Consider the following 27,804-nt stretch of genomic DNA (forward strand, 5'->3'; position numbering starts at 1 on the left):
CAAGGCTCCTCCGTTCAAGTCATTGACATCGGGGCTCGCTAGCACGAACAGACTGATGTTGCCCATTACATCGGCCGGCTAATAAAACGGCCAAGAAATTCGTCGTACCCGGCCGTCTCATTGTCGCTCGTGAATAACTGCATCCCCACCGTTTATATCCCTCTTCTTCTCTGCGCCGCGCCAACGAAAACAGGTATTATTCTACGCGCCGCACGCAGCTTCGTCGCGCACCTGTTCTCGAATTCGACGCTACCGCCTGCGTCCGTTTTCGATGGTTTCCGATGCTTTTCGAGCTTGCCTTTCCTCGATTTCGACCATTCTCCGGTTCACCTCCTTCCGATTCCTTTCGTTTTCTGTCATCTTCAATCTCGCCTCTCCTCGTTTCCTCTACTCTTCCATTTCGCCTTTCCCCGCTTCTCGTTCCCTTCGCTACTCCCCTGAATCGGCATTGTGTAGATTGTAACCTTCAAACTAGCCATTGCACGATATACTCGTTTTCTCGAGTGTTTCGTAGACTAAAATTCGACGATACCGAAACACACGCGCGTAAGATTCTCGAGCACGCGAAAATCGACGTAGCCGACAGTGACGATACCGAAGTCTCCCTTTCCTATCTCCCCAGAGAACTCCAGAAGCCATCAAACAACAAGAACGGGCAGACCCCGCAAAAACGGTAACTTACTTATCGGTGCACCTCCTGAAACGCCGAAAGCATAATAAAGTTTCTTCGCGAAGTTCCGCTTCCACTTAACAGGCAGATATCGGTTTTACGATTATGATCGGCAGACGGCCGAGTCACGGTTGCCACGGAAAATATTCCTTATCCCCGGTTGAACTTTTGAAACGAGTAAACCGTGACGGGGCGCCGATCGCTTCTCGAAATAGAGATAAAGGTAACGGCACCGTGTTTCGCGGACCGTCGGAGTTCCGCGTCTATCGGCCATAATGGCGGCCGGCCGCGCGAAACTCGCGTCGATTCCTTTTCAATACGCTCCCCCCGTTTCGATTCTCGTTCTCCTTTTTTCCCTGTTATTCTCTTATTCGTTTCCCTTCTCTCTCTCACCCTATCTCTCTCTCTCCGTCGCTCCAGCGGCCGGACGAAATCTATTATCCCCGATGACTGTTGTTTCTCGAGGATTTCTGCGAATGCCGCCGGTGAACGAACGCGCGGCGCGCTCGTCCGCGTTACGCACCTATGGCGGCTACGTGGCGAACCATCGTCCGCAGGTGCACCGTCACAGCCGCGTCGTTACTCTTATTATTCCCCGCCATCTGCCGCGACGCGGAGATACCGATCGTTACGTTGCTATCTTGGACGTGTCGCGCGCGCGTTTCGACTACCTTAAACACCGGAAGCGATTACGAGGCGTCAAATCGCTAATGTTTCTCTTGTTACGTGGCCGGCGTCCCCCGTCGATCGGAAGATCGACGCGCGTGACGGTTATTTAATCGGCGAGCGACTTATTCGCAGGTCGGCCGTCGGGTCGAGGTTATTTTTATCGCACCTCGCCGGCGAGACTTTCTTTGGAATCCTCGAACTCGCGTGCACGCCGATGCGACGCGATAGGAGTGGTCTAGGTTTTTTCGTTCGGGACCGGTAGGCATGCTTCTCCGCAAGAATTTCTATGCATCCGAGATGCGCGAGTTACTGTTATTGGAACACGGTCGTTTAGATTTCTGTAATCTGGAAGCGACTGACTGAGGCGCTACGGAATTTATTATTCTCCGTCAACTACTATCGAGCGGTTGGAGTGACTTTTCGAAAGCGTCTTAGGAAAATGGGAAACATCGTGTTCCTCGAGATTACAAATGCATTGGAGATTCTGTTTTATAATTTTCCGTAAAAGCTTCACGGTTTTGATCGTGGTGAAACGATCGTTTTCAGACGGATCACTTCGATCGGTCTGGTAGTTCCGATGTTAATAGGTTCCTAGTTACGTTAGGTACCCACAAATCTCGCGTAACCATCGTAAATTAGAGATAATACGAAACGATGGGTTGTTACGCGGAACTTTATTACAGAAAAATTCACAGTTTAATTAATCGGGCACTGTAAGGACTGGTAGTTCTACTTGCTGATTAGTCGGCTGCCTTTCGCATCCGCTCGGCGGGGTACCGTCGGTTTTCAATCGACGGAAGAAGCAATTAGCCCGGGGGACATGTTTTTCAATATTCTGGCAAAATCAACGGGTGCATTTAATATTCATGGTGGATGATGTCGTGTACATCTTGAAACAATGTCAAGATGACAGGTAGAAGGTGAGCGGCGTGGCGCGGCGGACATGGTATTGCCAGAGGTCCACGGTGTCCCAGCATTAGCTATGCGCGACGCGGAGGCGTCACTTCCTCCGGACCGACTTCCGGCCGCCGGAAACGTCCTTCTAACCGCGGCTGAATCCTTAAATGAAGACGATCTCTGACAAGGCCTTTCTCCTTCACGGTGCAACCGGCCAGCGACACTTCAACGTGCAGCATCGACGTGCGAACCGTCGGGGGAATTCTAAGAGTGCTTCCCAGAAATCAACCCTTTCGGTGAACACTTCGCTGGTAACGACGTGGTCGGTGCAGACCAGTTTGTCGGGGAAATTGTATTTTATTCGTTAATTCGTAAATTCTATGAATATAGCGATCCCTGTATTAATTCGTAGGAATTGATACAAATTAATGTGGATGAATTGGTAACTTTATTGTCCATGATTTTCGTAAAAATTCTACGAATATAGCGATCCCTGTATTAATTCGTAGGAATTGATATGAATCAATGTGGATAAGATGAATTGGTAACTTCATTGTCCATGATTTTCGTAAAAATTCTACGAATATATCGATCCCTGTATTACTTTGTAGGAATTGATATAAATTAATGTGGATGAATTGGTAACTTTATTGTCTATGATTTTCGTAAACACTCGAATATAGTACTCTCTATATTAATTTGTGTAAATTCATACAATTTAATATAGATAAATCGATAATGTTAGTCACCGTCCATGAAGAAATAATTATAAACTTGTAGAATCTAAAAATTGGAAATAATTCTACGAAGATTCTGTTTTTCTCTGAGTGTTCTTCATTTTTATTGAGTATACATTGTATTTTCTCAAAGAAATTGTAAGTGTATATAAAGACCGTGAAACTGAAATATTACATAATTAAAACATTCGTTTAATTGCGGTTCGTGTCGAGATAAAATCTATCCAAATATGAAATATATTTCATCATGCAAGTCGGTGCTCCGCAAGTTTCCCGTGAAACTGAGGGAAGACTTTAGCCGGAGGTGATATTTCAATAGTTAAAGATAACGACGGACGTGTGCACAGTAAAAACCGACGCAGGGGTCTCCGCCAACTGAAATGAATGACAGTAACGAGTAACGCGAGAACTTGCAACGCTATCGTTCATCAGTGTCCAAGGAATTTATGTTCGGATAATAGATAACGGATGATAATGGCGAGCAAAGTTTGATTCACTGCTAATGAATAGGCGATCGCTCAAATGAGGATTTATTCGGGCAATACTTCATCCGTTGTTCAAAGTTTACATATTACTTTATCATTTTCGTCGTGCCGGGTCGTCGGATGAATGTTTCAAACGTCGGATCTGAAAGTTAAATCAATAACCGCAGGGAATTATTCACGTCTTTACTATAATCGATTATTCATTATCGTCTAAATCAAGGACTCGACTAACAAGAATCTGTTCGATTAATCATCTGAAACGAACGCACGGTTGCTAAGAGAGCTTAACCCTTCGCGGAAGGAGATTCTTTAATGATGTGCTACAATCATTTAAAGATTCTTTAAGATTCAATTACTCGAACAGCAAGAGATCAGTGTATAGTCTCCTTTCTTCCTATTGTTCAAGCATTTGATGTATAATTTAGCTTCATTCGTCGCAAGTTTCGCTTTAAAGTCTTCGTCCAAAGCATCTTATCCAAACGAATCTAAATCACATACAATACCCGAAAAACAAAGTAAAATATACCAATCTCTATCCAAGTAAATCACTTCTCCCCTTTATTCCAAAAACAACAGTTCAAAGTCTCCAAAACACGTCGACGTTTTGGCGAAATCGAACGATCGTATTTGGAACAACAAACGAATGATTTCATGCATCGAACAGCAAGAGATCGGTGTTCAGTCTCCTCTTCCAATATCATTCAAGCATTTCGTACAAAATCTATCATTTGCTAGTTTCCTATATTCCCATGAATCTCCTACCCCAAAAAAGGATTAACCTTTGCACTGAAGAATATTTTTCTCAACAAATATTCCTTATTTTCTGATGAAATATCAACGATACGTTTTACAACTAACATAAAGAAATACCTAGTACAAATTAAGTGACAGAACTAGTTTATTCCAATGTTCCATGTGTCGATGCATTATATAAAATTTGATATTGAATTCTAAATCATTTTGTTCGGTCAAATGAAATGATTGAAAGGCGCCGCTCGAGTGCAAAGGGCCAAAACCCGCCCCATTCCCCATAGACAGCTCATCGATGGAACTAGCGAGAGCCTAGGAAAACCGGGTACAAAGATCACTGTTAGAGTCACCAGTATACAGCACAGTTCTTCAATGTATTCACGCAGCAGCCGAACAACAAAGGCTCCTCGATCGTTCCGCGGCGGCCGTCCAATTACTTATCGGCACCGGCCGTTGCGTGTACCCGTCCCGCGATAAAAACACATGATATTTATCGGCTCGGTGGGTCGCCTCGCTGCTCGGACATTGTAATACCCTCCGTCCTTTCCACGAACGGTTACGAGAGTGCGAGTTAACGAGTATATTTTCCCGATTGATTACAGTAATCGATACGGATTAACTAACGAGGACCTGAACAGACGGTGGAGCAACCCGAACCGGGTGCTCCATCCGGTGATCTACCACACGAAGGGCCTGATGGAGTACTGCACGAGGGTGCTGCAGCGGCCTCCCCATGTTTTCGTCGACTATCACGGCCATTCACGGAGGAAGAACGTGTTTCTCTTCGGTTGCTCAAGGTCGGGTTCTTGGAGCGCCGCGGACAGGGCGAAACCGGACCAGCCGGTGCAGTATTTGGTAAGGGACGAAAGAGGATCAGGCTAGGTGTATTATTTTTAGATCGCACGCGTTGCGCGCCGCAGACGACCACCTCGCGCCGCGCGCACCGACCGACGAACGGTTCATCTAGCGCGATCTGCCGTACGCGATTTACGATCGATTAAACGGCCGGCCCCGCGATCGCCGTCTTTAGTGGCTGTAATTACGGGGAATGCTCCGTTCGTTCGTTCGACTAATTTCCAGTGGCCGGTTCTGCGGGTTTCGCCGACGTTCCACCGACTTATTCGAGGATTCGTTCTATCGGCGACCGGGGAACTTAGGAACAGTTCATTTGCTTAATTATTTCAGTTCGGTGAGGATTTGATGAGACGATGTAGGACGCTCTTACCGAATGAGTGTCTATCAACCCTGTTCAAACTTCCGAAAGTGTTGACTATTAACAAAAAGCCAGATGCATCGAAGTTCCAAACGCTAGAAGCGAGAAGCTATCAATCTGTCATTTGGATAACTATATTCTTCATTTGCAGCTTTCAATTTTACATATCGAACCTCGAAGTCTCCGTCATAGCGACACTCGAACGGTTAACCCCTTGCCTATATAAGAAAGTCAAGTATAAAGTTCAGATAGTCGACCTCGAAATAATATACGGAATCCTAGGCGAGAAGCTACATCAATCTGTCGTCACTTAGATAACTAAATTCTTCATTTGCAGTTTTCAATTTTACATATCGAACCTCGAAGTCTCCGTCATCACTCGAACAGAAGGGGTTAAACCCTTGCCTATATGAGAAAGTCAAGTATAAAGTTCAGATAGTCGACCTCGAAATAATATACGGAATCCTAGGCGAGAAGCTACATCAATCTGTCGTCACTTAGATAACTAAATTCTTCATTTGCAGTTTTCAATTTTACATATCGAACCTCGAAGTCTCCGTCATCACTCGAACAGAAGGGGTTAAACCCTTGCCTATATGAGAAAGTCAAGTATAAAGTTCAGACAGTTGACCTCGAAATAATATAGGGAATCGAGAGACTCGATCGTAGAGTGATTGGCTCGCGATTTACGATAGCCAGAGACACCGGATAGCTCGCCAGTTTCGAGGCTCGTTTCAGTTTCCACGGGGAGAGGTTTAAAGATCGAAAGTGCACTCGCGAGAGAATCCCCGCGAGAACGAAAGCGGCGAACGTAGATCGCGTGCGTGCGAGCGAGCGAGCCCCGCAGTGATGCATCTGCGTTTCAGATGTTGCCGCACCTCATGCAAAGGATATCCCCGGCGTTCGCGTTGCCACTGTGCTCGTTCAAGGTCGAGAGGAACAAGGAGTCCACCGCCAGGGTAGCCATATGGCGGCAGCTAGGCGTTTCGAGGTACGTCTCGCAACGATTCCGCGATAGACACGCTCTCATCCCCGTTCGAGCGTTGCTTCACGCGACGCTGATTTAACCCCTCGCCTTCGAACAACGCGTCGGACTCGCGGCGAGGAGTTTAACCCTTTGCACTCGAGCGGTGACTCTCAGTCACCATTCGATTTGACACAGTAAAATTAGAAAATTTAATATTTGATATTGAACTATGTATCGGGAAATATTGAGATAAACAAGCTTTGTTTCTCAATTTTCCTGTGATTTCTCTTTGAATTCGTTTAAAATAAACCATCGTCTTTGTCTAGTTAGAAAATGTTAAGTATTGCTAACGAAATACTTCCGAGTGCAAAGGGTTAACACTAGATACCGTACCAGTCAGGATGACTGGTTTCGATTTTTTCGTTTAGCAGTTATTGATATCTTCGAAGCATTGAATATTCGAAATGGTTTTGAAAGTAGTTTCATTTGAGTACTATAATGAATGTCTGAAGAAACTGAAAATAGTCTATTGTTACAGGTTTTATAGGAATTGCATATTAATCGTATTAAATGCTCGGTAGTTCTAGTGTTAAACAGAATTTAACAAGCGTGAATAATATTCGATTCTTGTGAATTTGAATAGAACGTTCGTCTGTTATCCATTATTAGAATTTAGAGGAGACATAGACAGTGCCCAGAATTTTCCTTTCTTTAAGAGATTATCGATGGCAAAGTAGTTGTATCGCAAATTCTTTTAAACAAGGATTCAAAAGGCTGCGGAAGTAACTGTTCGAAACGGTTGTGTATCGGTTTCGGCTGATACAGTTATGGAGAGCCGAAATGAAATGCTAACTGTTATTCGTAACTGTTTCGAGAACCGAAACCGATACCATTACTGCTTCCCAACCTCTGATTTTAATGAAACGGATGGATTCGTTCTAACGTTAACATCATCTCTCAGCATTTTTTCAATGAAATTCCTGCTTGCAGAAGCTACACGATGGAGACCAGCTTCTGCGGATGCGACCAGGGAGCGTTGGCTGGCTTGCATCTCGACACGAAACACCTGAAAGCGGTCGGCCAGGATTTCTGTCAGGCATTGTCGATGATGAACGAGTGCAGCCACGATTGGGGAATTGATAAGTACGTTGAGAAACGAGGTAGTCTTGGTTACGACCGTTCTTTTATGCATATGCTAATGATCTTTACGACTGTTGGCGCTAGAACTACCAGGCTTCTGAGAAATTGTTGAACAAATTAATTTAGTAACAGCTAAATTGAAATATAAGTAAACTAAGATATCGATAAACAAAAAATTCGGCTCGATTGCTTGGTGATTCTAGCGTTGATTCCAGGACTATAATTTATTGGGCACAGAGACGTAAATAACACATGATTCGTGAAGATTCGAATGATACTGTTTATTAAAGAAGATACTTTCCAATAGAAATGTCACGCATCTTGTTTCCGACTCGATGATTCACGATTTTAACGGAACGAACAATGTTACAGCTGATTGAAGTCACGAGCTTGAGATTTCGGGAATGGCACAAATTTATTGATCATTGAGCTTGCCCGTTGCGATTTGTAGAGTCGATTTCGAGCTGCGCTGTCGTTTCGAGTGACGAGTAATGCGGATGAAAACGTGTTCTTGAGTGCAGGTCGCTGGAGGAAGCATGCTGTCCACGGAAATGCGTTTCCGAGAATTCGAAAAAGATTCAGAAATGCATTCAGGACAGACCGGCGCTGTTCCATACCGCCGCGATTCCTTAGCGAACGAATCTGTAGACGATTTAAGGCAAGACCGTCTTACCTTTCCAAGGAAGACTTTAGTAACCGAGTTCTCACTTGAAACCACTAACAGACGCGAAAGTCTATGCTCCTTGAATAACTCGATAACCGTGGAACAATGAAATACTAACATCCTTTCTCTAACGTTGCGCATGCTACGATTTTACCTGAGGCATGTCCAATTAATCTTCGCTAGATTGCGGATTCTATCATATCGGAATAAACAACGTTTATTTCATGTTAGGTTATCAATTTTCTGAAGTAACGACTGTTCTAAATTCTCGTGTATACTCCATGAAAATCAACATTGCAATTTAACACTTTGGCAAGCAAGCATTTATCGAGACTTCTATGCGTCGAAACAGTTTTCTTAATAAAGCAGAAATTAGAAAGTCGAGATTCTTTAGAACGATTGCTCTAGTATCTTGTATCTGATACACCAGATAATATTCGGTTCTTTCGATACGCTACAAAAAGAATTGCGTTACCTGAATTCGAGTGACAAAGCGTTAAAGCTATCGCATCACTTTCAGCTGCACTTTCAGATGCAACATTTTTCTAGTTGATACGCTGTTTTCCCCAGAAAACCGTCGTTAAACAATGAATATCCGCAATCTAGTAATCCCAATGATTCCTTGTTATCGACTGAACCTGAACTCGTTGAGCATAATCTTCCTGAATATCTCAAACACGCTTGAAGTTTCTATGTTTCTTCGTTAAAGTTCCAGCGAATTGCGGCGCAGCTGCGACGAGCGGATTCATATTTGAATTCCGGTTCCAGGATCCCAATGGGAGAAGGCATTTCCGAGGAATCAGGATGTATGGGCGGCGAGATATCGTCCAGCTGCGAATTAGAGGAGTCCGAGTGCGAGGCGTAGAAGGAAGACCGCGACATGTCCGCGCGGCGCATCGTTCGCACGGCCGGAACGACGCTGTACAGGTTAATCGTCCCGAAATAAAACAAGTGCTACGGGTATTCTGTACACTTTGATGGATTTTTATTTAAAACTCGTAACAAATATCAAGCTAATCCCCTACCGAATATAATTTATCCTACCTAGAACCGAAGCCTCGTCTTTTATACGCTTCGTAAATGAACTTCGCGTCGCGTGTGTCTGTTTTCGCTGGATGTCTCCGCTGTCGTTTCTCGAAATCGGAACTTCCGTTCTATTTTTGAGCATCGTGGACGCAAGGTTTCGAAACCGACGCGAATCAGTTACGATTCTTCTGTGATTCGATGAATTATTGCGCAAGAAACCGGGATCAAGCGACCTGAACAACCGAATAGAAGACTCGAAAGGAGACTCGAGTCCCGGTCGAACGACTCGCATCGTTTCAAACCGGGTCGACGCTCCTTTCTGCGAACGTATGGTAACCCTTTCGCCTTTTACTGAAACATGCTACATCCTCGGCTTAACACATGCGTCGAAAAACGAATTCTTATCGAGACACGCGTGTCACGCGCGGTAAATTTGGAATCTTAAGGTAAGAGAATCTTCTTCTTTTCAACGGCGGATCGAGTAACTTTCGATGGAATTCATTGTAACGGAAAGATAGGAATCAAAGATTCGATCAGCGAAAGGGTAAAACGCGAGTGAAACAGTATTGAACTTCGAGAGGTGCAAAGTGAACGGGTGATCGTAAAAATTTGCTCCAAGTTCGCAGAAACTCCGACCCTCGCGCACCGTTCGTCGCAATTTCATCGTTCCTTGCCAATTATACTTGAAACACTGTTAATCCGTCGTTAAAATCGAGTTGCAAATGAATTTTCTCATCGAATCGAACGCGAATGTCCAATGGGATCCATCGAATTTCAGAATTCGCGGTCGCCGGAACGGTGCGCGGGGGTGAAACACGCGACCCTACGATCTACGAGTAAATCCGTTGAATAAATTCGAAGCATACACGCACTTGCTCGGCTTACAATCGACGCTTAATTAAGTCAGTCTTCTACAAGGTTGTCAACACAGAGATCGCCGCGCGTGTTCCGCCGAATTCGGTTCGAGCCGGCGCGCGCTCGCGTCTCCGACTGCAAGCTGATCGAAAGCGGGCGCGTGTGAACGGTGGCCGATGCGTTTCGCAGAATCTCGGACAGGGTGGAATCGGAATTATCCTATCGGGCGGAGCCGCGGGAGTTCAGCAAAGGGTGCAAGCTCGATTTCTGGACGTGTGCGCGCGACGAGTTGAATGTTCGGAAACTGAAGGAAAAATGCGCGGATAGTTTTGCACGGTTCAAGCTGGGAACTGTCTTCGTGGTAGCGATGAGAAAACGAGTCGTGTGTAAAAGTTCTACCTTCGACGTTAGAAACGTGTAAAATCGAAGTATCGTATGTACGCGTACAAATGTTCAGTCGATCTACCGCGGAGATCTTCGAGGGGCGCGTCGAAGGATGGTTGGACCAGCGGTCTAAGGATCTAGAAAAACGGCGGATCACGTCAATCCCCGTGCAACTGGCGTCCCGTCCGAATGCTAAAAACGTTCGATTAAAATCTTAACGCCGACGTGTATAACACTACTGGTCAAAAATTTCGAATCGAACACACTGCTCGGCGATTAGTCGGTGGAGTACGGTCGAGTTCCCTTCGAACTCGTGGCTAACACGTTGAATGCACGATTTCGCGTAGCAAAATAGACAAAATGAAAGCAACGTAACATCGAATGGTTTCGTTGAATCGTTTTATTACTACTGCAGGCTCATCTTGCCGAATGTCGCAGAGTTAGACAGCATTACTCGTGATATAAAAATATTTGCAAATACTGATCGTTTAATTGACTGAATTACAATAATTCGATTGATCAGGAATCACCGGTGACTCCCGTGGCATTCAACGAGTTAATATTTAAAAAAACGGCCTTTGAAACGGTTAATTCTCATTCGTAGGAAATCAGTAACATATATTCAAACCGATTTCGTTTGAAACTTTCGGCCGGTAGCGTGCGTTTCGAAATTTGTCGATCAGGAACGTGGATTTGCTTAAAAACCGGTGAAGCGTTCCTCGGCGCTTCACCCGCTAATTCATTCACACTACGATACGTTCCATTAGGGGGTGAGTAATATTCAATCCAAGAGCGTCGTCCTAGTCCGCAGTTTCTGTTGAGAACCGGAGGCAGTCGAATGAACAATCAACTAATAATGTAGAGTCAACGTAGAACTCGGTCAACAAGGATCGCGTTTCCCGATAAATCAAATCGTTTGTATCGGTCTAATCGTTAACGAGTATCGGCGATTTACGAAACACGGATTTCGCGAGAGTCGTGGACCAAACTAGAGCGTTTCGAAACGACGCAAATGAAAAAGCAGCGTTGGATATTCCGTCGATATACGAAACGAAGGCTTGAGGCAAGAGAAATGATCGGCGTTTCGATGCCGGAGTCGATCGGCAGAGCCTCGAGAGGCGAGACCGAGGTTCGATTAAAATTGTGCCCTGTGCAACGTTAATTGACCCGAAACCAGATGCCGCGAACGATCCGATCGCGTTCATCGAAAAAACGTTTATTACCCGGCCACGACGGAGAAACTAATTACGAACGTCCGCGCGTGTGTAACTTAAGGTTAATCGATTACAATTCTAATCAGCGGAGGATCCTCGTGCAGCTCGGTGGGCCGGCGACGGCCGCGTGGAACGATTTGATCGGAGTCTAGGAAAATCGGGAAATCATTCGGAACACGATTGCAGGTTTCATGTGTACTCCTCAACAGATCCTCGACATCGTCAAATGCTGGAGCCTTATTGTCGGTCTGGCGTTACGTCGTATCGTTAATAATACAGATTCGAAAACTTCGTCTGTCCTCCTGTTTTTGTTTCTTTTTCTTACGTTTTCTTCGTTTCCTATTGTCTACGAGTGTTGCCACTAACACTGACTTACGTAGCCGAAAATGTTTCGTTATGCGTTACCGAGAGATTCCTAGGATATAGATCGCGCGCGCATTCCGTCGGACGGAGATTCGGGACGAACGGACGCGTGCCGGTTGAATCGTTTCGAATAGTCGCAGGATAATCGAGTACCTTTGGAAACCGCTATTGAGAAACTTCGTTTACACTCTAGTTTATAAATGAATTACTTTAATCGTCCCTCGGACGCGCGCAACGTTAGCTTAACGTATTCGCACACCTCGGCCGTTGACAAGCGGAAGGGTTGCAAACTTTCAACCTGCGTTGCGTCCGTTCGTTCACCTGTTCCTCCGTTTTCGTTTAGCAAACGTTCCGATTTCCAGTTGGATGCGATTTTCGAATTTAGTTGAGACTTTGTGGTACCGATTTTCGACTGACAAGAGATATCGTCGAATGCGCGCACGCTCGCGTCTACGGAGAAGAAAGTAAAGGGTACAACGATGGATGGGAGAACTGGCTGCCGTCGCTTGCAACCAAGTCAAGCGTTAAATACTAAATAAAGTGCGCTTCAATCCTCTGACACGTCAACCTAGGGGTATCGTAAAGGGAAAAGAATGGTTTCGTCTATCGTACGACCGGTTCACGTTACCGGAGTCTGTTTTCTCGATGGGGAGGCTCCTCTACGGATGCACAGGCAAGAATTCTACGAGGAATCGTTACACACGAACACGTATCGGGAAGAAAAGCGGAATCTTAGGCGGGCTGCGTGCAGATTCTCGTTTGAGCGTCAGAGTTTGTTGGAGACTTGACGCGCAATCCAACGATCGTCGCTCAAGTATAGTAGAAACGTCGAATGAACGCGTGCGATGCACTGCTCGAACAAAAGTGGAGGATCAAGATCATTTCAGTAAACATCTGTTTCTCAAGATGCAACTAATGTAGTGAACAAAATCCGAAAGAAAGAACAATCGTTCGAACGTTTCGTCGACTTTGGAATAAAGGAAACTCACGTGACATAAAAGTATTCAAAAATATAGATTTCAGCATAATTTCAGTACAAAGTACGACGTGTAAAGAATATTACTTTATCGGATAGGGTAGAAATGATAGGATAAAAAGTGAACAGTAATTTCGAAGTCTCGCAAACAGGAAATAAGTGAGAAATATAATTGTCCGATACCGAGAATATCTAGTCGATTCTCATTTCTATGTCATTTACTCTACGATCCGATTCACTCTACCCTATATTTCGTTCCTCGACGTTCGCGGAGAATGCATCGCGAAGAATAAACGATCGCTGGATGAAAGGGCGAGCGACGGCAGGCGAGGGTCCCGCCACGAACAACACGGAACTCTAGAGAATACTCGAAGGACACTCTCCCATCCCTACGCTACAGCGGTACAGAGTACAGATCAAGAAGCTGCGATTGGATTCGATTAAATGTGAATCCGACGGGTGTGCTGTCGGTCGGTCGATTCACTGGTCGTCGATCTTCTTCGCCAAGTGGATCTTGAACTGCTCGTAGGTGATCCAGAGGATGATGTTCCAGGACACGAGGCGCGTGAAGCTGGGCACGAAGCCTTTGTAGAAAGCCGACGGGCCCTCTTTGCGGAACATGCGCACCGCGCATTCCCTGACGCCCTTGTACTCGCCCGGGGACGAGTTCATGTAGCGCGTCTTCACCACGTCCACAGGACTAGCGACCAGCGTGGTGCAGAGTCCTGCGGCGACCGCGGCCGTCACGTGGCAGGGGATCCCGTCCCGCATGTACCCCGAGTCGAGGATCTTGTCCTTGATGCTGTCGTAGCAGACGATCTCCGCCACGTTCACGATCGCGTTCCTCGACACGTTGGGCATTGTCCCTGGATCGACGAGAGCGCGGTTAGACTTTCGCGTTTATCGCGATAAAGGATCATTCTTTAGGTTATGAGTGTTGTCGAGGGTTATCGCTGGATGGTTGATTATGGAAACTGGAGAGACTGTCTCTGTTAATCAGTTAACTGTGTTTGACGAGTACACTTCATCGTAAAGCTTGATACTAATTCTTTCAGCGACGAATTCTTGATTTTTTCACATAAACATGTGATTCTTTGTTTCGCTTTGATCTTTCATTCAAATATACTCTACGTGCATTCGTCCTGCGTTCGACGAGTACACGCTCTATTTTTCGATTTTCCAAAATTCCACAGTCAACTGGTTAATGAGTTCTGCGTTAGACATGATTTCTTTTGGAAACGTCTAGGATGGAACAGTTGAAACAAGGAGCTGCTCTTGGAGAGTCTTACGTTGGCATGAGAGATCGGTTATTTTCAAGGTTTCAAGCATTGAAGGGTAGCGTGTGATTTTGACTTTAGAGTTCAGTGATCTTTTAGGTACTAGGATTGAGTAAACAATGCTAGCAACGAATAGTTTGCAAGGTGCAGAGGTCCCTCGTTAGCCAAGCATTGGTTCAAAAGTGAAGAGAGATAAGTGGACTGTTCCACTCGCAACATTCGACTGTCTAAATCCCATTATTCGCTAACGTGACACCTCCACTGTCGTCCGTTGCAGCGAACCTGGCACTCTCGTCTAAGTGGTCAGACTCGAAGGCGCACGCCGGACTGGCCGAGGCGTTCTCGGAGCGACTCGCGATTGGAGGTCTCGGAGCGACTGTCTCCGCCCCTATGCGTCGCGAGTGCCAAGTTCCCTGCAACTGGCGGTACCTTAGCCCGCGCTGAAAATCGCACCTTTCCAAAGGCCCCGCGTCCCTTCCTCGGCAACGATGTTCTTGTACGCCTGCAGGGTCGAGCTGTATCTCGTCGATGATCGTCCGCTACCGGCGGCCTGCAGGCGGACCTTGACGACGTCGGTCGGCTGAGCAAGGAGCACCGCCAGTGCGCCGGTGGTGATACCAGCGGCGATTCGCACGTAAATGTTCTGCGCTCCGCTTCTGTTATTACCTGTTGAGACAAAAGTCCACGATGTAAACGGGCCAGCCTGGCGGGGGGCGCATGCTTTTAGTAGAATTTTGGTACGATAATTTCTCTCGTTTTTTTTTTTTTAATCTGTTCGTTTTTCTATCGAGATACAACAGTATTCTTTTCTTTATGGACTTTAGTTTGAAGAATCGTATATACGTGGGATGCGGGGCGGGGGACAGATCGCGCAGTGCGCGGTTCAATCACGTTTCATTGGATCATTCGATTACCTTACTTGATTGCGATCAAACGCTGCCTCGAGTGGAGACGCTCTTCGTTAATGATTCCTTCGCGAGGCTTGCTACGAGTACAATGAACCGCGTGCGATAATGTGTCTGCGGTACGCGAGATCCACTAGAACTGTGCGCATTATTGACGATTCAAGCTGAAACTATGGTATAAGTCGAAGCGACAGATTCCTAGAGACATCATTCGTTATTCGAAAGATAGATGTTTGGTCGAGAAATGATTAAGATAATTAACACGTTCGCCGGCGCTGTAATTCACGTTTCTCTCCTCGTATGGCAACGAAATTCTTGAAAGTTTTCGGAACATTGGAATTATTAATGAGTAAATTAATTTTAGACTATGATATTCGTGAACGTTGAAGTTTAGCAGATCTTCGTTTCAATCGACGTGGATCGCGCGTACCCCGTAGCAATCGATTGTTACGACTTCGACGAACACAGGACGCAAGTACCCGGGATGGAAAGGTTCGTCGAGGAAGTTAATTACAGTGGATCGTTCACAGGCTAAGTATGGAACGCGATGTTCGCGACGCGTTTCTCGGATAATTCGGCTCGTTAATGAAAATTCACCGGGAAAGCCGTGTTAATTAACGCACTGACAGAGAAACACGAAAATGAACATGCTCGTACCGACAGCCTCTTTGTATGTACTTCGCTAAACGAATTCGAATTGAATTGGAACTCTGATGCACGCACGAAAGTTGCGTTAGTAATCAATTGTTGAACGATCAATTGCATTCGAGTGGCTAATATGTGGGCGAAAGGATGCTACAGTTTAGTCGAATCGATTGAATCGATAATAAAAGGAAAACGAATATTAACCGTTTGCGGACGAACGTCGAGATGAACCGTTCGTGTTTGGAGACTGAGACGCAAACGAATGATTTAATTACTCGAACAGTAACAGATCAGCGCGTAGGATCCTTGTTTTCTATTACTTAAGCGATTGATATATAACTTAGCTTCGTCTGTGGAAGGTTCCGTATATTTCAAAGAATCTTCGTCCGCAAAGGGTTCAAGTAAAGTGGAATTCTTAATAATCTTTCTTCTCCCGCCACCTCAATCTCTATCTCACTTTCGTTTAATATATAATCATTGGATCACAGAAACAACTGGTGAAAAACGTACACGAGTGGAAAACGAACTCGCGCGTGAACTACGGAGTTTCTGTATGTTTCGCGTTTGTCGAGTGCGATGAAGCAAAAATCATGGTGAATCTGAAGCTATTCAAAAACTTTTTACGTTCACCTCAGAAATGATCAACTATAGATACCAGTCCAATCACCGGTGCCTCTAGCAATGCAAATATCCCCAAAAGATCCACAATAAAAGAACTTCCTCCATTACCGAAACAATCAGATTCCCCGGTTACCAAAGGAAGGGAAGCCTCGAAACCCTTAGAAAAACTCCGCAGTCCACCCACGGATCCAACTCGACGATCACGACACGAAAAACCAAAAGAAGATCGAACGAAAACAAAAAGGAAAACAATTGAAGTCGTGGTCGATCACGCGCGAACACGATAGCTCGACCGGAAGGGGGTTAAGGATTGCAGGTGTAGGGGTTGGCAATAGAGGTCAGCGAAACCGAGATCGATCCTTTCGTCGAGCACGGCGCGCCATTCGGGTTTGGCCGTTCAAAGTTTTTCAAGTTTAATTGTCTGTTATTGTTTGCTGTTGTGTTTCTGGTTGGTGATCACGAGTAATTGGATCACCAGCCCGTTACTTACGCGTCCGTTACCGGGGTATACTTCGGATTCGTGTAACAGAGAGATGGACGTGTGTGGCCCGTGTCGCACGCGCGTGTGTCTCTACCCGTTTCGACCGTAAGAAGAGGAGGTTACGTAATCAAAAAAAGTTAGGAGTTTGTTGGATGTACCGTCGATGATTCCAGCGTAGCGTGACTTCACAACGTCGTAGAGGCCCAACCGTATGCTGGCGAAACACATCTGTCTCTGGAGTCCCGCGGACAGACCTCCGTACAGGCTCCTGTAACCACCCACGCTCAAGCTCACCGCCCCTCACAATTCACCCTCAAACGTATCCCAGGGTATACATTTTTGTTTCTTTTATTTTTTTTTTGTATTTTGATTTTATTGATTACTCTTTTTTTTTTTATTGTTTCTTTAATATAGTTTTCTCACGATTTCTGCTTTTTTCTCTTTTAATACTTTTAGCTAGATGTCCTCTACGTATCCTCTCTCACTCTCACTCTCTCTCTCTCTCACTCTCTCACTTTCTCTCTCTCTCTATCTCTCCCTCTATCTCTCTCGAAATTGCTCCCCGCGTTGAACATTCGAATGAATTTGTCTTTAAACCGAGTCTCTAACATTCTGTCACTCTCCCTTTCTCTCCCTCTCTCACTTTCCCTCTTTCGTTCCCGTTTCCCCTTACGTATTCTCGTTTCTTTTCTCTTTTGTTAGAAGCTACTCCGTTTCCGCGAAGGGAGGACGTGAGATTGTCATCGTAACAAATATGGATTCCGATCGCCCGGCGAGTTTTCCCGTGAGATTTGACAATCGCGGGCTCCGCGTATCAAGGCACGTTCAAGCGACGCTAGAGAGCACGTGCGGCATTGGTCTTGAACAAAGGTGAACCGACACGCGCGTTTTAATCAATGGCGAAGCCGGACAACGTCTCTGAAACATTCGGAGGAGCACGAGAGAAAAGAGAAACGCTGGCCCGGGGAGAGCCCGAGATATTTCGGCGTTTAGACCCGCGGGGAGAGAGCTTGCGACGAGAGAGCTTGGACACGCGGCTACGATAGAGAACGAGACTCTCGGCAATGCAACGCGGCGAAAGCGCAACCAAGGAGTGCGTCGGTATTTAATCGGCAATCGGTTCATTCGAAAAGAAACAGACAGCTTGAGCAACAACAAAATAAAGAGAGAAAAATAAGCAGAGAAATTAAGATCGGTTGTCAAGGGTTCCTTTCGGCTTGCGAGCTGCTTTTCCCTGTCTCGATTTCGAATTTCATTATCAACCCTTCGCAATCGAGTGTTTTTTAGCTTCTAGAGATTCCGATCTGTTCCCATGAAACACTGAAAATGCATCTTAACACTAGAACTATCGAGTAATTCAGATTCTCTGATTTCTCTATAGAAACTCCAATATCGCGTCTTTTGAAGTTTCGATGGATTTATCCTTCAATTTGCGTATTTCTAAACCGATTTTCATCATTCAGTTCTCAGAAAAGAATCTGTTAAGAATACAGGAATGCATCATTTTGGCCCATTTGGTAGATCTAATGTTAAATACATATACATAATTCTTATTTGAATAAAGAGACGATATATTTGCATCTTTCGATTGTAGATATGAAAGACACTCGATTGTAAAGGGTTGATCAGACGTTGCTATAGTCATAACCATTATTCCACGTGAAAACAGAGTGGACAAGACTGTCCTTACGTAATGCAAGATTGGGGAAAGCATCTCGCGAGCGAGAGAGAGAAAAAACAATGAAATAAAAACAATGGAGTGCCATAGACGTGTCTCTTTGTTACAGACCGCGCACGCGAACGATTGCGCGTTATATAATAATGTAGCGATGGGATCCGACGTGTCGCGAGCAAGGTGAAAAGAGAAAGAATCGTTTAAACTGATCTTCGTCTCGAACTGATTCCTACGAGAAATATAAGAATCCTTTCTTGTTTCCGTGTTAATCCTTTGAACTACGATTATCTATTATCAAATAAAGTGATCTTTGTTCAAGCCTCCGTTATCGAATGTCAACGATAATAATTCATTTCTAATCCACGATTCTATTGCAACGCTCGAAACATAATTAAAGGAAGCTTCCGTTAGCACCGAATCGATTAACGTCTACTACACGTAATCCCATCGCTATCAAGAACAATCGCGATTCGACGAACAGCCGATGGCACTCTAGCCGAGGCTAAAAAAGGATATGTAATCGAACGCGGGCGTCGTTTCAACGTATAAAAACAAACCGAGAGAGTAGCCGCTAGCGCGATAGCAAGTTATCGGACTCCATTACCGCGATTATCGCCGATCGATCTCGTTCCGTCGTTCTCGGCGCACTATGCCATACTTGATTCGCTACGTAATTTCCGACAATTGATTCTCGTGCATTCTGCTATCTTTCCGATCAACAGCGACAAAAATCGAGCATTCCAACGCGAACGGAACGAGCTGCGTTCACCCTTATTCCGAACAAACGCGGATCAAGCGTGGAACGACCTCGATTCTCTCATCGTTACCAACGATTATCGTACTTTATGTTACTTCTCATCGATCTGTACGCTTCTAGTTACATTACGTATATTCCCAATTCGCGTTACTCCATTTCGTTCCCGAGATATCGAGAAACCACGGGCTAGTCGTATCGGTTCGGCGGTCGTTCCGCGCTTGGCCCGCGCTTGGCAGCGCGAACGCAGCTTCCCGCGCGATCCGTTCGCGTATAATTAGATCGTTAGTGGAACACGACAGCGACGGAAGCCTCGATCGGCTGATTGGCATACAATGATCAACGGCGAGCGTAACGTTCGAACATCGGACCGCGGAAAAGAAAAAAGAAGCTGCAACGCTATCGCAGAGAGAGTTTAACTGCGGTCTGATTGCAAGATTGCAGATACTGGCAACGACAGGCCTACGATTCGAAAAATCAGCCAGTGCGAATTTACGTGAATCGAGCATCATCGATCCGGCGGAGAGAACCGCCTACGGCATTACATATATATATGTATAGATATATACAATATTAACATCCGAATTCGGTTGAATCGTACGCAAACGATCACTCTATGTTCATAAATCATGTAATTGTTCAATATGGTTTATTACCTACCCCGTGGCTCTTAAATTACGGTTAGGATCGTGAACAACGTACCTTGCTCCCTCCACTCTGACGATGTTCCATACTGTCGTCCACAAGCCCGGCTGCGCTTGTCTCATCGAGAGCATGGAGCTTTTCGTCGCAAGCAGCGCACCAGACTCACCGGCGATCTACAAGATTTTCGAAAGCGTTCGGTTTTGTTCGACTCGGCGTACGACATTCTAGCCGAAGGTAGACGACTGGGTGCCTCTATCGACGAGGCAGGAGAAATATTCTGCGTAAATCGAATTAAACTCGTCCCGCAAAAGCGGAGTGTAAATAACTCGTCTGACTACCGATGCTGTAAGCTGCGTTTGATATCTTTGATACGCTCGAGTTTGCTGAATTCCACAGGTATTGCGATTGATAGATTGTAAGCATCCATTGACACAAGAAAAATGATCGCGAGAAGCTTAAGATTCTACTCGTACAAGATTAACTTTCCTAGATATTCTTAACGCGCTCAATTCGGTTAAATTGAACTAAACTACTAAAGGGTTAATACTAGGTCCATCTATTCTACATTCTATTGTCTCTAGAAACATTGGCGTAGAAGTTAGAGATTCAGAAATATACACTCGCCGAGCAACATCGTAAACTTGTTTGTAGTTCCCGGTGAAAAATGCGTCGATCGTCGATTTACCTGCATTCTGACTTTCGCCGTGTCCAACGGGAACGTCATCAAATCAGCGATGCAGGCCGCGGTGCCCGCGGTCAGGAAGTTGGTCCAAAATGGCAGGTGGTTGGCCTGCGCCTGTTTCTTCATCGTGCTCATCTCTCTCTTCTCGCTTCCCCCTTGTCTTTACTCCCGTTTCCCTTGTTCGGTCTGTCGACGTTGTTTTGTTGCGTTTCGGGGTGGCAACTGCTTCGATATACTTGTTGCGTGCTTCTAGGTGGTGCGTGCGTGTCGGATACGTGCGGGGAATAATATTAGCGGAGACTCCTCGTGTTCTCGACTCCTTTCCGAATACCCGCGTGACCGTTGTACGAGCCCACCGAGCTTGCTCTGCTCGTCTCGGCGAGATCCTTCGTTAGAAAAGCTGCTATGTACACTATGTACAGAGTCCTACCAGAGGACAGGAACCTTTTAGATGATCATCGGGCGAACGGCTGATTTAAAGGCGGAGCTTTTTAGGTTCCCTGAAGTGATCAGGATACGCATGCAGTCCCCCTGACCGCGAGCACTCGTGTTTGATGTCTTGATTGTGAAGTACTTTATACATACTATTCTTCTGCAACACGAGAAATTATCGGATTAGTATTGGTAAGTGACCGAGTCGCTCGGAATGCGGTTAGGTCCAGAGGATAATTAAAAAAGTTAATGTTCTTTGATACATTGGTTTTTAAAATTGTTTCGCAATGGGTAGGCTGTACAATAGAAATGTTTATTCCAATGAAACTTAGAGAAATCAGGGAATACCGAAAGATCGACTCAACGCATCTGTTCTGACAATGAACTTCAGGTTCAATGGACCAAATCAATCGAATGAGTACACCACACAGTTTCTATAGAGAACTTTGAAATAGACGGTTCGGCTGCTCGGTGATTCTATCGTTAAACATTTTCGTTCGCAGTCGTCTCGTCAGGGTCGACATGAAAACAACCGATACCTAACCAAGACCTCGATCGAGGTTTAACGACCGAGTATCGCGATACACCGTTCTCTAATCGCCAACGGACACCCTAGCGATCGGCGCGCAGATGAATCACTGTTATCGGAGTACGAACACGATTATCGCGGAGGACGGGCCGGTGTCGCGATTCCGAGGCGGTCTAATCGTCGCGTCTGGCAATGAGCGAGTACTTAGATATGCGTGCGCGTGTCGTGTTCGCGACGATGGCTCTTCGCACGGTCAATTTTCGCTTAACGAGTCCGTGGCCGACGCGTCGGCTGTCTCTGACGTTCTCGCGACGCTGCGCGCGTGGGCAGATCGACGTCGCGAAAATAGAACCCGCGGAGGAAGGTATTGGAGATCGGCCAGCCAGAGGACGCCCGTCGGCGACGCGGAGGTTTATCTTGTCCGATAACGCGGGTCGCGACGGAGCAACATCTCGAGCGAATTATCTATTGCTATCTGAGCGAGGCGCGTGCGAGACATTGACATTCGCGGTTCACGGCTCTTCCGGGCAGCCGAATTCCTCGTGTCTTGCGAGGAGAGCGCTAGACGTAAGAATAGACTGTTCGGAAGTTCCTTGAAAAAAGAGCAGTGGATGGATGGAATCCTGCAGATGGATTTTTTGTTCTATTGATGTTGCTTTGGAGATTTGGCTCGATTTTGGATAGCTGCTTGCAAGGAGAGGGCTAGGTGTAAGAATCGGTTGTTAAGAAGTTACTTGAAAAGGGACAGTCGATGGATTTTTTGTCCTATTGATGTTGCTTTGGAGATTTGGCTCGATTTTTGATAACTACTCACAAGGAAAGAGCTTAGACATAGGAATCAGTTATTAGAAAGTTTCTTTCAAAGGGAACAGTGGATGGATGGAATCCTGTAGATGGATTTTTTGTTCTATTGATGTTGCTTTGCAGATTTGGCTCGAGTTTGGATAGCTGCTCGCAAGGAGAAGGCTAGACGTAAGAATCAGTTATTAAGTTTTGTTCTATTGATGTTGGTTTGAAGAATTGGTTAGTTCTTTGAAGACCACGAAGGCTATTAATCTCTAGGTACGTATGTATATACTGTAACATATGTAGAGCTCCATTCGAGAACAGATTTTTATGTCTGACCATCTCTCTGTAAGATCGTTATCACGCAGAAACCGAGTCGATACACTTTTGATTGCCGCGTGCTCGTGGCCAGCTATTTCGGCCGTGAGGCTATTTTCGTTTAACGCAGAAGACGATGAAAAATTGTTGCGAGGGCACGATACGCGTAGGAGGAGCCACGATCGGTGATATATTTAATAACAACGCCGTTAAAAACGTGCTGGAGCTTGACCATTCGCGTCGTGGATATTTCAGTTGCCTCGATGGTAAATATAAGTGCTGATAATTTTACCTTCCATGTTTTTAACGTTAGAACTACCCAGCATTTAATACGATTAATATATAATACCTATAAAAACTGTAACAATATATTATTTCCGGTTTCTTCGGACATTCATTATAGTATTCAAGTGAAACTATTTATCTTCAAGACCATTTCAAGTATTCGATGCTGTTAAGATATCAGTAATTGCGAAACGAGCAAATTAACCAGTCGTTTCGCCTGGTTACGTAGTTCCAGCGTCAAAATCAGTTTTACAACGAACACGTGGATCGTTATTATTTTCGTCTGGCCCGTGTCAGTCCGTCGCGTGATCTCGAATCAAGAAAGGGGAAAATACCGTTGCCTCTGGCGATTGGTACAAAGTCCGTCTCAGTTTTCGACGACCCAGCAGATACATTCGCTTTTTTCTTATTTATACCGGAACGGATCTCTGTGTCGTTGTTTCTAGGACACGGAGATCGTTCAACACTGACAAAAGTGTACCACCGGTAGCTCAGACTCCAACGTCGCGTCACGCGGTGCGTGCCATTAAATCTGTACTTCGGTGAACTGGTTTCGTAAATTTTCCGTTTGACAACTAAGCCAATTTGCGACGAATCCACCGTTTTCATTGAATTATGAGCAAATGCGGCGATCGTAATGGCCTCGGCGAGAGCAACACTCCGTGTTCCTCTGTATTTTCACTTTATTTGCGTAGGCTCCGGCGAGTTTAACGATTCGCAAAGCGGAACGATGTCCGTTGGAAGGTTTCGTAAACAGAAAACATTGCGAGAACTCGTCTGCTTATCGATAGTTTCAAAGATTTCAGAAATCCCGAGTATCTTGTAGTCGAACGGACAGAAACGTGAATTACTGAACACCTTGTTTCAAGAAGACGCCGATTTCAGTTGAAAAGAACTGACTGACGCGGACGACACCGACGACACCGTCGCTCGAGACGAAAGTCGGAGTCGTAAACATTGAGAACCGCTTCTCGCAACCTTCGACTGCCGATTTCTATTGTAAAGTTCGATTCTAACCGCGCGTTTGTCGCCGATTTCCCCGCGAAGAATGCGTAATGTCGGCCCGCGTTGCTCTGCGGAGGGACTCTGAGCCGCTCGCTCGCGAACAATGCGATCGATCGCGGAATTCGGCCATGCGCCTGCATCGCTGCACTCGTTGCCGTGCGCGCTGCGAGGCGTACATTTTATAATCGGAGAGAGAACATTTTGTTTGTATAAACAACAGCTCTCCTGCGCGACCTGCAGCGAAACAATCAATCTGCAGAATCATTTAGGTCTCGTATCGATAGAAAAGTACCTCGAGTGAATGAATTATATTCTCGAAACCTGCCAATTCGGCGGATAATGCGGTTGTTAACATTATTTAGTAACGGTTCAAGTCGATTTTGATTCGAGCAATTGCCAAGAATTATTGTGATATTTTAGAAAGCAAAACAGAGGTGAATTATCGTTAATAATACAGAATCTTTAAAACTAGAACTACCGAGCATTTAATACGATTAATATGCAATTCCCATAAAAATTGTAACAATAGATTATTTTCAGTTTCTTCAGACATCCATTATAGTACTCACATGAAGCTACTTATTTTCAAAATCATTTCGAAGATTCGATGCTTCGAAGATATCAATGATCGCTAAATAAACAAATCGAAATCAGTCATTTTGACTGGTACGGTAGTTCTAGTGTTAAGTTTCCAATTAACCAAATAAATCGTAAAGAATGTTAAACAATTATTATTTCTATTTAGTAGAACAAACGTCTGTAAATCCAGTGTTGAATACGTCGAAACGTTTCCTGCTGGTTGTTTACGAGACAGAACCGGCTAGCGAGAGCAAACCGCGGATAAGATGTCCCGAGCAATTCATCCACCTTTCTAACAATCCTTGGCGAACCTTGACGAGTCGGCGTACCTCCCGATATCCTTGCGCGAGAGGATACGATCGCGGGAAAGGTGCGAGTGTATTGATTATCCTCGACGCGGACTAGTTACACCGGCTAACGAAACATTCCAGCTCCAGCTCCGTGTCTCTATTGTTGAAATCGAATGTATGCAAATCCAGGGAGTGTCCCCGTTTCTCTCGCTTCAACATTATTTCACGTACAGTGCCGTTCAAAAGTTCCCGACAGGCCAGATCGTTCTTAGAGTTTTCTTTTCATACGATAAAAGCTTTGAGAACTTTTCCTTATTCTGACATGGAAACACATTTTAAGAGGATACTGTAAAAAATGGACACCTATTCCTTATACATATTTCTTTAGAAATAATTCAGTATGTTCAAAGATTCTCGGCTAGAGTGTTTAAAAAGAAAATGATGCTTGCTTTCTATTATGATAAAGATTTAATGTAGTTACATTTTACACTCAGTGTTTTTAAGGGGCATGAACTCAATTCTAAAAACGGTTATTTTTGAACGTTATTGTATATCCACTGATACATGATTTGCATGATTGTCTTCGATTTGATATTTGGAAAATTCTTATGAGTAATTCGGTTATATATAGAGCAAATAATTCGAATAATTTCGTTACTTCAGAGTCAGTAGTAGTGATTTGAGAGACTGCCAAGAAAAATCGATTGGATTCAACCCTCTGCGCACGGAGATTCGTCGAAACATATAAAACCTTCAGCAGACGAAGCTGAATTATATATCAATTGCTTGAATAATCGAGAAAAAAGGAAACTATCCGCTATCTGTTGCTGTTCGAGTAATTCATTCATTTGCTCGCGACAGTCTTGCAAATATGGAAATTCCATCTCGCAAAGTATCAACATTCATTCGCTTTCAGCTTTGTAGGAGTCTTGTTCCGGATCATTCGACCGAGTAAGGTGAACCAGATCTCAGGCGATAAAAAGGTAAAAAATAGGCAGAGTTGAAAAACCAAGGAATTCCCGGTGAATCGTGAGAAACCAGTGCGAGTTCCCACGGAGACACTAGCTACTTTGTCGAATCGATGAAGCCGGTTCGCGCATATGCACTGCAGCGTCGGGTTGCAGGCCGCAGCGTCGGGCAGACAACAGCCGCGCTGACACGCTGAAATTTTAATCTGACCGGGATTCGCTGGTCATGCAGGAATGTCCACGTACGTCTTCTCAAAAAATGGCATTCCTCGCGTCGACGCCGTGCCATCGTGCAGAAGCGAGTGTAAAGCTTCGTACGTTAGAAACCTATTCGCGGAGTATCCCCGAAACCGGAAGCGAGCCTAAGTACTCGACGTTCGATCACGCAGTCGCTAGCGAATAGAATATTCAGGAATGACAAAAGGTGAAACCGAGACGTCAACACGCCGACACCGTCATCGAGCCAACCGACTAATTTAAATTCACCGTTCAATGTCAGGGTTAATCGCGACTGAAGCTAGAAAATGTTTCGAGCGATTCCGAATCACCGTTTCCCAGGCATTTGAATATTCAAACGAAGAAGCAGTGGGTTTGCCAAAGAAAATAAAGGTAGCTTCCTCTCATAAGCAACACAATGTTGTTCCTCTGATTCCAAAATGGCTACCTCACTGTACTTAACCGTCGTACCCTCGATTTCATATGAATCACTAAACGTCCACTTAAAATCATCTGATATTCAGTCGGAATTCCCTTATTCTATGTCATATTTTGAGAGCAAACTTTTAACCGTAAGACTCATATTATAAGCTGAATAAGAACAGCATTAATTTCTAACTGGCGTTTCAATTATACAAACGTCCCGTCCGAACACACACGTCACAAAACGATCCCTCGTCTAACCGTACAACAAAGAACGCGTCAACGGTCGATCCGTCAGCCTAAAGCAGGCGACGTGTCTATGGAAATTGCACTGGGGTTTGCGTAAACAAGAGGAAAGTTGGTAAACAAGTGACTAAAAGGTGTTATTAAATGTAGAAACGAGGAAAACAATGGAATGGCGGATGGTGCCGAAAAAGATGAGGCGAAGCCGAACGGAACGGTACTTACCAAGTGTTCTGTGAGTGGATAACAACACAACTGGAACAGGTTACCGTGAAAGCACCGTTTATACCGGCTCCTCGACCAATGGCGGCCGAGCTCGGTTGAATTCTGCCTATCAGCAGCCGTACCGTGACGTCAGGCTCGGCCAAAGAAAGCTCAGCTTGCGGGCCGGATCGATAAGTTCCAGGAACGTTGGTGGTGTGATACCCTCGCAGGCTGCATGCCGGGGTAGATGCATCGCGAGGGGGCACGCGCAGACTGCTCGCCACCCCTCGCGAGCGGATTGCTGCCCGCCGCGGAATGTACGCCCCTGAACCATGGGAAACTGCCGTGGCTCGGCGTGGAAATTTATTTTGCCGCATATACCGCGACTTTTTACGCGAACACGTAGGTTGATGCGGCTAATCATGCCACCGGCCGCCGGGGCGGGGGCTGTTCCGCGAAACGGGCGAACTGGCAAACGGTTCACGCGTTCCTGTTACCAACGGAATAATTCTCTTGTTTTCCTATGGATACTTGACCCTCTCGGTATCTTTAACAATAGACTTACTGACATTTACTGTACAGTTTGCTCTGTTGTTCTTGGAAAGATCGTTATACGTTCATTTAGATCTTAGAAATTGGAGGCTTGAGAGTGGGCAATTAGGATACACGAGATTTACTAACATTATCTTTAACAATAGATTTACTGACATTTACAGTTTCTTCTGTTGTTCTTGGAAGTATTGTTATCTGTTTATTTAGATCTTAGAAATTAGAGGCAAGAGTGGACAATTGGGATGCATGTTTGCATAGCTGTGTTAATAAAAATTGACC

At 45.2% G+C, this 27,804-nt stretch overlaps 2 protein-coding genes across 10 annotated transcripts in view; one reads left to right on the forward strand and one right to left on the reverse strand.

Annotated features, from left to right (window-relative positions):
• The window catches only part of LOC116429873 (cytosolic carboxypeptidase 1), a 57,410-nt gene extending 48,246 nt beyond the window's left edge, over positions 1-9,164 (forward strand). For 8 of the 9 annotated variants that reach the window (XM_076364948.1, XM_076364942.1, XM_076364944.1 and 5 more), the window contains 5 exons: positions 4,811-5,063; positions 6,288-6,412; positions 7,379-7,531; positions 8,050-8,186; positions 8,961-9,164. In XM_076364948.1, coding sequence (XP_076221063.1) covers positions 4,811-5,063; positions 6,288-6,412; positions 7,379-7,531; positions 8,050-8,161 — 643 coding nt within the window. In that variant the 3' untranslated portion in view covers positions 8,162-8,186; positions 8,961-9,164. The remainder of the gene's footprint in view (positions 1-4,810; positions 5,064-6,287; positions 6,413-7,378; positions 7,532-8,049; positions 8,187-8,960) is intronic. The other variant, XM_076364947.1, reaches the window with a different exon arrangement.
• A 1,675-nt stretch (positions 9,165-10,839) lies between these two features.
• LOC116429996 (dicarboxylate carrier UCP2) lies at positions 10,840-27,264 on the reverse strand. Its single transcript, XM_076364951.1, has 6 exons — positions 26,995-27,264; positions 20,699-21,287; positions 20,071-20,186; positions 17,098-17,207; positions 14,741-14,953; positions 10,840-13,876 (listed from the first exon to the last, which is right to left on the reverse strand). The coding sequence occupies exons 2-6, from the start codon at positions 20,828-20,830 to the stop codon at positions 13,491-13,493; spliced, it is 957 nt and encodes a 318-aa protein (XP_076221066.1). The 5' UTR covers positions 20,831-21,287; positions 26,995-27,264; the 3' UTR covers positions 10,840-13,490.
• Between the last annotated feature and the right edge of the window lie 540 nt (positions 27,265-27,804).

Source organism: Nomia melanderi, chromosome 2, assembly GCF_051020985.1.
Source record: "Nomia melanderi isolate GNS246 chromosome 2, iyNomMela1, whole genome shotgun sequence".
Classification (NCBI taxonomy): domain Eukaryota; kingdom Metazoa; phylum Arthropoda; class Insecta; order Hymenoptera; family Halictidae; genus Nomia; species Nomia melanderi.

What these genes read in the sequence shown, in the direction of transcription:
- LOC116429996 (XM_076364951.1), bottom strand. Translation starts at nt 20,830, where the DNA reads ATGAGCACGATGAAGAAACAGGCGCAGGCCAACCACCTGCCATTTTGG. An exon ending in GTCAGAGTGGAGGGAGCAAG is followed by an intron (nt 17,208 to 20,070) that starts GTACGTTGTTCA and finishes GGGTGGTTACAG; the next exon opens with GAGCCTGTACGGAGGTCTGT. An exon ending in GACGCGGGGCCTTTGGAAAG is followed by an intron (nt 13,877 to 14,740) that starts GTGCGATTTTCA and finishes TCGTCGATCCAG; the next exon opens with GGACAATGCCCAACGTGTCG.